Source organism: Apiospora marii (genome assembly GCF_038362585.1).
Source record: "Apiospora marii strain CBS 49790 chromosome Unknown utg000007l_segment0_segment0, whole genome shotgun sequence".
Lineage (NCBI taxonomy): Eukaryota > Fungi > Ascomycota > Sordariomycetes > Amphisphaeriales > Apiosporaceae > Apiospora > Apiospora marii.
In genome coordinates, this window is record NW_027117379.1 from 3,034,194 (window position 1) to 3,046,485 (window position 12,292).

The 12,292-nt window shown below is 57.2% G+C and overlaps 3 protein-coding genes across 3 annotated transcripts; 2 read left to right on the plus strand and 1 right to left on the minus strand.

The window, feature by feature from the left end:
* Positions 1-1,370: 1,370 nt before the first annotated feature.
* On the plus strand, positions 1,371-4,121 carry PG985_011351 (uncharacterized protein; the record flags this gene model as incomplete). Its single annotated transcript, XM_066831118.1, has 4 exons — positions 1,371-1,898; positions 1,970-2,069; positions 2,138-2,700; positions 2,763-4,121. 4 exons carry the CDS (start codon positions 1,371-1,373, stop codon positions 4,119-4,121), a joined length of 2,550 nt encoding a protein of 849 aa, XP_066681800.1.
* A 586-nt stretch (positions 4,122-4,707) lies between these two features.
* Positions 4,708-6,908, minus strand: PG985_011352 (uncharacterized protein; the record flags this gene model as incomplete). Its single annotated transcript, XM_066831119.1, has 9 exons — positions 4,708-4,996; positions 5,089-5,443; positions 5,512-5,724; positions 5,795-5,882; positions 5,950-5,983; positions 6,042-6,117; positions 6,193-6,367; positions 6,432-6,599; positions 6,672-6,908. The coding sequence occupies 9 exons, from the start codon at positions 6,906-6,908 to the stop codon at positions 4,708-4,710; spliced, it is 1,635 nt and encodes a 544-aa protein (XP_066681801.1).
* A 1,343-nt stretch (positions 6,909-8,251) lies between these two features.
* PG985_011353 (uncharacterized protein) lies at positions 8,252-9,683 on the plus strand (the record flags this gene model as incomplete). Its single annotated transcript, XM_066831120.1, has 2 exons — positions 8,252-8,893; positions 8,976-9,683. 2 exons carry the CDS (start codon positions 8,252-8,254, stop codon positions 9,681-9,683), a joined length of 1,350 nt encoding a protein of 449 aa, XP_066681802.1.
* Positions 9,684-12,292: the final 2,609 nt, after the last annotated feature.

Here is a 12,292-nt window from a genome sequence, read left to right on the forward strand (position 1 = left end):
TAGAGGAGCTTCAGGAGCGAATGTCTCTGGGTGATATGTGCCTCAGTGACACCGAGTGAACTAGATAGCCTGCTTGTGTCGCAAAGTCCCACCTTTGCACACCTTAATCCAAGGCGATGTCTATATTGCTCCCTCTCTAGGGGGTGCGCCCACATCAGCACGGCTAGCAAAGCCGCCCGCGATTGTCAGCCAGAGGCAGGAGTCTAGACTGCCGAGAACGATTGGCATAAGCCCCCGTCGTGAGCGTGATGAGGTCAGCAGGCTGGGAGCAGGCTGGGACGCCGCGCCCGCCCAGCTCGTACAACTCCCCGTATCCCGCCTCTACCCAGGCGTCCGACGGATGCGGTACAAGATGTGAACGATGTCGGGTACTGTATGTGCAACAATGGCGCCTCTGGCGGGAAGCACGTGCTATCTTGGATTGAACGATAGTCTGCGAATGTTTGCAGGTTTTCTACCCAAGACGGCGGTCAGGTCATAAACAAGAGGCGTACCCAAGCCCTTGGCACCCTATCGGCGCAGTTGAGCGTGATCAGCGGGCGCGGTGACTGTGACCACACCAGCAGCATGCAGCTAGGTAGACGGGAGGGGAGCGTTGCTGCTGCTATTTTGATGGGCTGGCTGGGCGCTGGGGAGCTGGGTTGGGGAGGCGTGTGGCGCGCAAACATCCTGGAGCTTGACCGACCAGCAAATCCCACATTGTTTTCTCAGATGGCATCTTCCGGGGCCCCAGCTCTTTCCCTCCGCCCCCCAGCTGTTAACCTTAATAACCAAGGCGCGTGTGCGCCATGCGGCCGTCTCCAGTTATCATGGATGGTACCCGCTTGAGTCAATTATATCGATCCAAACTCTAACGATGCGCACTAGATTAGGTTCGTTATGCTTCTGCCCACGCTGCGCTGTGCGGGGGAGAATGAACTTGCGGCTCCCGGGCGGGCAGAGAGGGAGTGGTCTAGGCCCTGCCTGGTGGTTCTCGCTAAGCGGTGTCGCTAGAGCTTGCCAGAGCTAGTCAGGCCTCTTGGCGTGGCGTTCGAGGGTTGGTATGGGATTCTCGGCGTCAATCATCTGAGCAAGGGTGCGTGTTGGTTGCCGAGGGGAAGGGAAGAGGGATGCTGGGAAGCTCTTTTCTCTCGTTCGCTATACGATAAGCACATGATTATCTTGCTCTCTCTCAATAAAAGCGACACCCCAGAACGAACACACAAAGGGAGAGGAATGTGCTTTGTCGCAAAAGCTGCAGCTCCCGTCAGCATCTGATTGCTATCGCGTAGGCTGTCATTGTCGGCGGCAGCATTGACACACAACTTTTCCCCAATTTCGTACCATTGCAATCTGCCAAGTGAAAGAGAGACACCTGAAGACTGAACAAGATGTCTTCGGCGGACGACGGGAACAGAGCCACTCCTCAGGGAGGCGTCCTTGAGGGGTCCAACCCGTCCCATTACAATCAGACCGACCCACTCACCATCTTCATCATCCAGGCCGGTCTGATCCTCATCCTCTGCCACCTGCTGCACTGGCCGCTCAGCAAGATCCGCCAGCCCCGCGTCATCGCCGAGGTCATTGGCGGCATCTTGCTGGGCCCTTCGGTGATGGGCCGTATCCCTGGCTTCAAGAATGCCATTTTCCCTGATGCCTCCATCCCGAACCTGACTCTCGTCGCCAACATTGGTTTGGTCCTATATCTCTTCAGTATCGGCCTCGAGACCGATGTCGCCTTCCTCCTGAGCAACTGGCGCGTCGCCACCTCGGTCGCCGTCGGTGGTCTGGTGCTGCCGTTTGCGGTTGGCTGTGGCCTTGCCTGGGGGATCTACCACCAGTTCGCCGACGATGCCGGCGTTCAGCCCATCGCTTTTTCAACGTACATGCTTTTCGTTGGTGTCGCCATTGCCATTACTGTTAGTAGCTCCCTGTATTGGTCTTTTTCTTCTCGACTTCATCTAGAGCTCTTGCTAATACGTCCCCGCAGGCCTTCCCGGTTCTCTGTCGTATCTTGACCGAGCTGAAGTTGCTCGAGACCTCTGTCGGTGTCATCACCCTATCCGCCGGTGTTGCCAATGATGTCGTCGGTATGTTCTGCATGCAGTTTTGTTGTTACTTATTATTAGCGGCAGCGATTGACCAAAACCCTCATTAGGCTGGGTCTTGCTTGCTCTCTGCGTCGCTCTGGCCAATGCTGGCACCGGACTCACCGCCCTCTGGATCTTGCTCTGCTGTCTCGGCTACATGCTCTTCTTGATGTTTGCGGTTAAGCCGGTACTCACTTGGATTCTGCGCCGTACCGGCAACATCGACAACGGCCCTTCCCAGAGCGCTATTGGTCTCGTGCTCCTCGTCGCCCTGGCGTCCGCCTTCTTCACTGCCATCATCGGCGTCCACGCCATCTTTGGCGGGTTCATGGTCGGCCTCATCCTGCCCCGCGAGCGAAACTTCAACGTCAAGGTCATTGAAAAGCTCGAAGATCTTATCGGGGCCATTATGTTGCCGCTCTACTTCACGCTCTCTGGTCTCAAGACCAACATCGGTCTTCTCGACAACGGCATCACCTGGGGATACGTCATCGCGGTCACCCTCACAGCCTTCTTCACCAAGGTTATGGGCGCCACTCTCGCAAGCCGGCTTAATGGTCTCGTCTGGAGGGAGTCGTTCACCATTGGTGCTCTGATGAGTTGTAAGGGTCTGGTGGAGCTTATCGTCTTGGTACGCCCCCTTTAACAGATCAACTTCCCAATCCGCGCTTGGTTTACTGACATAGCTTGCAGAACATCGGTCTTCAGGCCAAGATTCTGAGCACGAGGACATTCACCATCTTCGTCGTCATGGCCCTGCTGACGACGTTCGCGACGACACCGCTGGTTTCTTGGCTGTACCCTCCTTGGTACCAGAAGAAGATCGCCGCGTGGAAGCGTGGCGAGATTGACTGGGATACCGGTGCTACCTTGTCGCATCTTGCAACGGCCAATCGCTCGACTTTGAACATGGGCGCGGGCATGAGCCGGGTGAACAGTATTCTCGTCTACCTTCGACTGGATAACATGCCAGATACACTTAACCTACTCTACCTATTCGGTATGCAAAATGATGCGAAGAACCAGAGTACGGAAGCAGTCGATTCCAAGGAAGCCGAAACCAATGTCACGCCCACCAACAAGAAGACCGTCCGCACCCACGGAATGCGCCTCCTGCAGCTCGGTGACCGTGACTCCAACGTCCTCACCGTCTCCCAGGTGGATGAGTACACACGAAACGACTCGGTCGTCAACATCTTCCGCACCGTGGGCCAGTTCCTCAAGATCGCCGTGTCGGGCGAGGTGGCCGTGATGCCTCAATCCCGCTTCGCCGAGGCCCTGTTGGCCAAAGCCTCCGACACCGTGTCGGACCTCCTCCTCGTCCCCTGGACGGGCACGGGCGCCATCTCGGACTCCACGGTCGAGACGGCCGACGACCGGGTCCTGTCGGCGTCTTACCTGCAGTTCGCCTCGGCTCTGCTCGCCTCCCGCGACCACAACATCGCCCTTTTCCTGCCGCACAACCCGAAGCGCCTACTGCCTCACGACGAGCCGACGTCCAGCAAGCGCCTCGAGCTGACCCGGGCCTACTCGTTCAAGGACCTTCCCCACCAGGCCGCAGGCGGCATCCCCAGCATTCCCGTCGTGGACAAGTCGTACCACATCTTCTTCCCATTCTTCGGCGGCGCCGACGACGAGGTCGCGCTCTCGCTCGTGATCCAGCTCTGCGAGGCCCGCGGCACGACGGCCACGGTCGTGCAGTTCACGGAGCCCTCCGCGGCGGGGCTGGATGTCGCCACCGTCATCTCGTCGCGGCACCGGGACACGGGCAAGATCTCGGTCGACAAGGTCCACGCCGACAAGGGGGCCGAGGCCGCGCTGGGTCGCGCCCTTTCGGAGATCCGCTCCGAGGCCGATGAATCGCGGGGCAAGACGAGCTGGTATAACCTCGTGGTGCTGGGGCGCAGCCACCACGAGGCGGAGGCGTCGTCTAGCAGCGGCAGCGAGACGGATGTGCGATACTGTCTTGGCGACACGGCGGCTGCGTTCATGGGCTCGGCTGAGTTGAATGCGAATATACTGGTGGTACAGGCGGCGCGGTCCACGCAATAAAGACACTCATAAGGACGTTTTAACACCGTTTCTACTGCTCCTTGGGGATTTGGCACTATGACAGGTGCTGTACTGACTTTCGCTGGCTATATCACCGTGCGTACTTGGGCGTTTTGATGGGGTGTGTCTATTTTACGACGATCTACGGGAGTTTGTTACGTTTTACCATTTTCTCACAGGTGTTACAAGGCTACACGGGTGGTCCTACGGGTCCTTGCGACATGATTGTATGATTTTGATTACAACGTACGATACCAGACCTGGATAGAGGTCAATACAGATATATATATCCGATTTGCGATTGAAGTCCTGACAAGAAGCCAGAGTTGTATTAATTACTATAATAAAAGTACGGCCGAATCGCTGCACTCCGATGCGACGGCTTTGTATCGAGTCTATGGTCAACACTCGCGCATGTCTAAGGGGAAAGACAGCGGGGTTGCTGGCTTGCCCATCAACCTCGCCCTGAGTCCGGCGCGGAGTGGCAATAGGCAAAGTCTAGAATGACAGCATGAGTTCTCCCCCGACCCCTCCATTAGTAGGTGGGAAGTGGTAGGAATGGGGGTCATCGTTAAACGCCGTTCTTTCAATGCTGACCCACCACATACGGCGTATCCTCCGTGAAGATCAGTCCCGGCTTCCGCTCCGCCAGGTCCAGCAGCATCTCGGCGAAGTAGCTGTTGGCCCAGGCGAACCAGGGCCGCGAGTAGTCGCTCGCGTTGTAGATGGAGACACTCTCGTGGATCAGGCCGAGCCCCGCCGTGTTCTTGAGCAGCAGGTCGAGGCTCCGGGCGATCTCGGCGTCGTCGTCGCTGCCGTAGATGGCCGAGACTTGGGACATGGGCCAGGGGTAGGTGGCGTTGACGTGGGGGCCGCTGGGGGTTTCTTGTTAGATATACAAATAGTCACGGTAACAGATGAAGAAGGGGGTGAGATGTTTAAGGGGCTGCAAAGAAGAAACACTCACCCAATCCCGCGGAACTGCTCGCCCTCCGCATAGTACGGATTCAGCCGACTGAACAAGTGCGCCTTGGTCGCGACATAGGTCGGGTCGTCCCGCCCCAGGAAGCCCAGGTAGGGCAGCGACGCGAGGCTGGGCACGTTGGCGTCGTCCATGACGTAGTAGCCGCCGTACCCGTTGGTCTCGTACGCGAAGACTTTCCCGCCGAGGGTCCGAGTCGTGTTCCAGACGGCGTCCTGGATGGTGGCGGCGTACCCGCGGGCCTGCTTTGACAGCTCGGCCTGCGCGCCGGCGGCGTCGAGCATGTCGGCGATGTGGTCGAGCTCGACGGACATCATGGCGTTGTCGGAGGTGATGAAGTCTGTTGAGTGATGAGTAGTCGGTCATTTGACTGGCATGTGGTGGACCCATGGGAGTTGCGAAACTTACTGAAGACGCAGAGATCGTCGGACGGCCGATGGCTCGACGCCACCAATCCGGTCGCCATTTTGGGCTCGCCGTTGCCGCCGTTGGGCACCTGCGGCGAGAGCGCGCCGGGCGTGCCGGTCCAGTTGTAGTAGCTGACGAACTGCCAGTCGTCGGTCCAGGTGCTCTGCGACTGGTCGTGGATCGTCGTCATGATGGCGTTCATGGCCGATTTCCCTGACGTGGGCAGCAAGATTGGGTCAGTCTTAGCCCCTGTTGGATGAGGGGCTTTTTCGGGAGGACTTACAGTTGTCGTTCATGAAGGAGGTGTCGTTTGTATTGGCGTAGTAGGATCGGGAGATCTTCAGGAACCCGGCTAGGGAGTCGAGCTCATACTGAGGGCCAGGCGGGTTAGTTTACGGCTTTCTGGTACAGTTTATAGCACCGACTTCGCCATCTTACCTTGCACTCGAAGACGGTCTGATTATTGACGGGCCTGAATCAATGTCCGATTGTCAGTTCAAGTTTACGAATCCCTGGTCGACAGTACATACGGGTTGATTCGCACGTTATCAGCCCAGTCATTGTGCGAAGGCGCAAGGCCACTCTCCGCCGGAGGCTGGAACGCTCCTAGGAAGAGGCGTCAGATATGAATCTAACAAGAACAACAATTTGATCCCCAGGATCGAAAAGGGGCAAACAAACCACAGTAGGGGTACTCTGCAATGTAGCGAGACTCGGTGTTGATCACGGCCTTGACAAGAGCCTGAAGATCCTTGTCTTGCGGGAGCAGTCTATACAGATGGGCAAACTGGTTGCCCGTATCACGCAGCCATTGAGCACTGATACCCGTTAACCATGTACTGAACGTGCCTAAGGGCTCGACGAGTATACACCTACGTGATATCCTATAAGAGAAGGGTCAGTACGACAGTTCAGCAGACACGCATCCGAGGGTAAAATAAAATACTCACACCTGTGATGATGAAAGCCAGATTCAGATCCGGATCAAAATACTTCACCGTCGTGTCGAGAGTAGATGGGAACGTGTTGGCGAACAACATAGCCATGTCGGGATCCTTCAGTCGAGCCTGCATGTCGCTGATGACTTTCTACATCACCCCATACGATCAGTCTCTTTTTCATCGTCGGCGTGGATGTCCCGGCCCTTGATGGGTACTCACCTCGACCGCCGAGCTGTTGAACGTCCGGCACTCCGGGCTGGGCCGCATGTTGGGCAGCGCGAGCGCCCCGGTCGAGAACGGCTCATGGCGCGACTTGGAGTAGTCGTTGTAGTCCGGACAGGAAGACGGGGTCCGGTTGCGCGCCGTGTAGTCGGCCCATGCCGCATTAGCGGGGACCGGCAGGGATGGTCCCAGGAGGGAGGCGGCCAGAACCGCTTGAGCAGAGAATCCACGCATATTGGCTTTGGGTCTGGTTTGAAACTAGACTCAGGCGGGCGTGGGAAGTGCTGCGAGGAAACAATGGCCTGCTCAAGGTGGGGGTTGGGAGTGAGAGGCGAGTGAGCAGGAAACTAGTGCGTCTTTATGTAAGTGCGCCTACCTAGTCAGTAGTAACATGGCAAGTGACGGGAATTTGCAGACATTGGGTCTTGGCGTGGAAGCTACCACTGCAGCTGTGGGGAGATGCAAGGGTCGGGATGCGGGGAGAGATGCGGGGGAATGGGCGGTCATGCCTTGGAAACGTTGTACGGCCCCTTGCGATGCTCGGTCTACTTCGGTCTACTTCGGTTTGCCGATAATGACGTAGGTAGCCAGCCGTATCTGCCGTGATCATAGTAGGAGGCGGGTGGCTGGGGGAAAACACTTTGCAGGTCACGTCGTTTCCAAGTCTGAACTCGGCGTGCAGATGGGCCGGGCGGTCAGGCAACTTACTACTAGCTCCCGGTGTGCATGCATGTATTTCTCCGGAATGCCGTTCACAATTGTCTAGTTAGTTGTATGGGCTGGTTTTCGCCAGAGATACAGTTTAATGAGGCCTTCTGAGTTCGACTATGCTTCAGGGTTAAGTGGATGCTTACCCCTGCCCCCGGAAGACAGCCCGGGTGCTATGTTGCATCGTACCGTCAAGTCATTGCACCACCTAGACCCAGTACGACCGTAGTAGGTTTGATTGATTTCGGCATACCGTACAGGATCATGCCACGGTCTGTTCACTTGACCAATCATTCCAATCACGGAGAATTCCCTGATGGGTTGCCGAGAGCGCGCGACTCCACAAGTTCGTTTAGGGGTTGGCATGACTCGAGGCCCTACTATCTCCTGCATGCCCCTTAGACTGATTTAGGAGAAGTGGCGCCGACTCAAATGCGGCAATTGGACAGCCCAACACATAACGGTTGGAGCTATACGGGTATGATGAATAGTGTATACTACGGGTAATATCCATACCATGGCCCATGCTTACCTTAACCGAATCTATCGCAGTATTACCCTAGAGGCTTATTGACATTGGCAGCTCACAAACATCACTACTGACATCCTACCCAAAGGACAAGGGTCCGTACTTCTCGTCTAGACTTTCAAACGTTCTCCACTGACTCGAGGCAATGTCACCTTGAATCGTGGGAAACATGCCATTCGACCAAAACCCTATAGCGGTGAGGGAGTACTAGGTATCGCAGCAAGAGTATAATAAGAAGCCTAGTTGGGCAACATCGTCTCCGAAATAATTATTCCTCCTTGGTCTTCTCACCCCCAGACACTAACTAGCATATTCATCCTACTTGAACTACACTCCCGCGATGACGTCTATGCTAGTACCCCTTCTGTTGGCCTCGCTCGGCCTTACCGAAGCCCAACGGATCGGGACCGCCATCCCCGAAGTCCACCCCAAACTGCTGACGCAGAAATGCAGCACGACAGGAGGATGCGTCACCCAAGACACCAGCGTCGTCACGGACGCCCTGTCCCACCCCTGGCACGTAGTCGGCGACATGAGCAAGAGCTGCAATCCCAACGGCCATCTGAACTCGGACGAAGCCCTCATCGACCGGACCATCTGCCCGGACGCCGTCACGTGTGGCAACGTCTGCGAGTTCGAGGGCGTAGACTACGAGAGCATTGGCGTGACGACCGAGGGGTCAGCCCTCACGATGCGTCTGTTCATGCCCAACAAGTCCGAGGCCAGTGGCTACACCCGGGTCTCGCCCCGTCTGTATCTGCTCGCTGAAGACGACATGAATTACGAGCCCATCCGGCTGTTGAACCAGGAGTTTAGCTTCGACGTTGACATGGCCACGCTTGGCTGCGGCCTGAACGGTGCCTTGTATCTGGACGAGATGGACTTCACCGGCTCCCGAAGCGAGACGAACCCGGCCGGGGCCCAATACGGCACCGGCTACTGCGACGCCCAGTGCTACAACAAGACCATGATCAACGGCGTGGTAAGTACACGAGCACTCCCATCCCTCCCCCCAATTTCTGATTATAGAAGAACTTGCTAACACGCCCCACCCCAATCCCAAGCCCAACCTCAACAACAGCGGCGCCTGCTGCAACGAGATGGACATCTGGGAAGCCAACGGCATGGCCACGGCCCTGACGCCGCACACCTGCGGCAAGCCGGGCCCCTTCCTCTGCACCGGCGACGAGTGCGGCCGGGAGGCGCCGGGCATGTGCGACAAGTCCGGCTGCGGCCTCAACCCGTACAAGACCGTCGGCCCGTCTTTCTACGGCCCCGGCCTGACCGTCGACACCAAGCGGCCCTTCACCGTCGTGACGCAATTCTGGACGACCCAAACCGGCAGCCACAACAACCCAAACACCACTGCCACGGACAGCGGAAGCGGCGTCCTGACCGAAATCCGCCGCTTCTACCTCCAAGACAACCGCACCATCTCCGCCGCCACCCCCGAGGCCGCCGCGGCGGCGAGCGGGGGCGGCGCCAACAACACCATCACGGCCGAGTTCTGCAACGCGAATCAAAAGGACGCCTTCAACCGGCTGGGCGGCCTGGAGACGGCGGGGCAGGCGCTCGACCGCGGCATGGTCCTCATCTTCAGCATCTGGAACGACCTGAACACCAACATGAACTGGCTCGATTCGGGGGCGGCGGGGCCCTGCGGGCCCGACGACGGGAGCCCAGACAGGGTGCTCGCCGCCAATCCGGACGTGGCGGTGACGTTTTCGAATATTCGGTGGGGGGATATTGGGTCGACGACGGGGGGGATGTAGGTAGGAGGTAGGGTGGCAATGGAGACTGGAGGAAAGGGGTAGGAATCTATACCACCAGATATTTTTACCATGTTGTTTCAAATGTACAACCCCTAGCGGCTTTATAATAAGTATCAGGGGAATTCCCGGTCGTTTTCTGTTTTCTTTCATGGGATTACTAACGTTCCGCTCAGATAGCTTGGGTGTAGTCTGTTTGCCGTGTCAGATGCTGTGCTAGTACAAGCATTACGGCCACTCCAGTTTTGGTTGTTCCGATCCACATCTCGCTCCAAACGATTGGATGGCGCCCAGTCGGAATGGGTGCTCAGTTGCCTAAACAGGCATGTAGGGACGGAAACCTGTCAGCCAACAGACCAGGGCTTTTCTGGCGAATTGCTGGGTTCGCTTGGCGGGTCGTGATCCCGATTGGCTGGCTTCTTCTGCAGCTTATCTTACCAATGGGCACTGTAACGTAAGCCACTGGCACACTTTCCGTCGGGCTTGGGACATTTCATCCGCCTACATCTTTTCTTGGCTCACATCCCATTCACTGTATTCGATATTCTCACAATGCCGACTGATTCTGCAGCGCTGTTAGGTACTACTGATGCCCCCAATTACGGTTCGGTTCCCGAAGCCAATAGGGGGGCGAACGCCATCCGGGATGGAGATGTTTCCGAGCCTACGTATCCTGGTCCGCTGAAGTTAATCCCGATCTCGGTCGCCATGGGACTGGCCATCTTCGTCTTGGGCCTCGTGAGTATTATTAAACTAGGTTAATGAAGGGTGTTTTCGCATCATTAAACTTGCAAAATCACAGGACAACACCATTGTCGGGACGGCCACCCCCACCATTACGAACGAGTTCCATTCCTTGACGGGCATCGGGTGGTACGGCTCGGCGTGTAAGTCGCTGCTGTGGAGGTCTTCGGACGTTTGGTCGTCCTCATACCTGTAATTACTGATGGGGGTTTCAGACCGTGTTACTACCTGCTCCACCCAGTTCTTCTACGGCAAGCTCTACGAGCAGTTCCGCGTGAAATGGGTCTTCATCGCCTCCGTCGCCATTCTCGAACTGGGCTCCATCGTGTGTGCCTCGGCTCCCACGTCGACCGCCTTCATCCTCGGGAGGGCGGTCGCCGGATGCGGTGCCTCCGGGGTCGTCACTGGGGTTTTCATGTAGGTATTTGTGCGGATTTGGTTCCCCCAACGGTTTCCCTCTTTCTGTATCTAAACATCACTGACTAGTCTGTGCCAGAGCAATATCACACACTGTTCCGCTCCACTTGCGACCCATTTACAACAGCACTGTCGGAGCTCTGGAGTGCGTTGCCATGATAATCGCCCCCGTGATTGGAGGCGCCTTAACCACTTATGCAAGTTGGCGATGGTGGTAAGTAACCTCCTATTGGTGTATGTCGGGGTTGGCCCTACTGACAAACCTCGTGAGGGGACAGCTTTTGGTTGAATCTACCTATAGGCGGTTTCACTATCGCCGTCATCATAACCCTTTTCAAGAACCCAGAGAGCCAGACGATCGCAGCAGGATCCATCGCCTCCAAGCTTCATCTGCTCAATATCCCGAACCTGCTCATCTTCACAGCCAGCGTTGTGTGCCTGCTAATGGCGCTTGAGTGGGGCGGCACCATCTACAGTTGGGGCAGCGCCCCTATCATTGCCTTACTCGTCGTCTCCGGCAGCCTTCTCGCAGCCTTTGTGGGACTGGAAGCTATTCAAACGGAGCGTGCCACCATCCCGACCTCGGTGGTTCTCAAGAAGACGGCGGGGCTGTGTGTCCTCTACGCTTTTTGTGCCTCGGCGGCCTTTAATGTTGTGGACTACTTCGTGAGCCCCCTCCTACTTAACGGTCGCTAGACTCTGTATTTGGCGCTTGTGACTGACCATAACCCCAGCTCCCCATCTGGTTCCAAGCAATAAAGGGAGCCTCAGCCGCCGAATCAGGACAGATGCTCCTCCCATCCATCGTCTCCCTCTGCGTCGCCGCCTTCAGTTCCGGCTTCATCGTCGCCGGCATCGGGTACTACACCCCGCACATGCTGCTCGGGTCGACCCTGATGGGCATAGGATTCGGCCTCCTCACCACTCTGACTCCGGAATCGGGGCCCTCGGCGTGGATCGGCTGGCAGGTCCTGTTCGGACTCGGGATGGGCCTGGCGATCCCGCAGCCCTGGTCCGCCATCCAGACGGCGCTCCCGGCCGGGCAGATCCCGCTGGACATGACGGCCGTGAGCTTTGCCATCAGCCTCGGCGCGGCTTTGTCGACGTCGGTCTGTCAGAATGTGTTCACGAACCTGCTGCGGCGGGGGCTCCGCGGCGTGCCGGGGGTGGACGTGGATGCACTCATCCGGCAAGGAGCCACGGAGCTACTGAAAAACATTCCCGACTCGGAAAGGGCGCATGTTCTTGGCGTCTACAACTTTGCCCTGACAAGTACGTTTTGGGTCTGTGTGGCGGTGGTGGCTGTGGGTATGGTCGCGGCGCTCTGCATGGACTGGAATTCCGTCAAGGCAGACAAGGAAACCACGGACAACGAATAGGCCAGAAGGGGCTTTCAAAGCCCAAAATGCAGAGGATTTGAGCTGATGGGCAGTGGTTCCCTGACTTGTCCC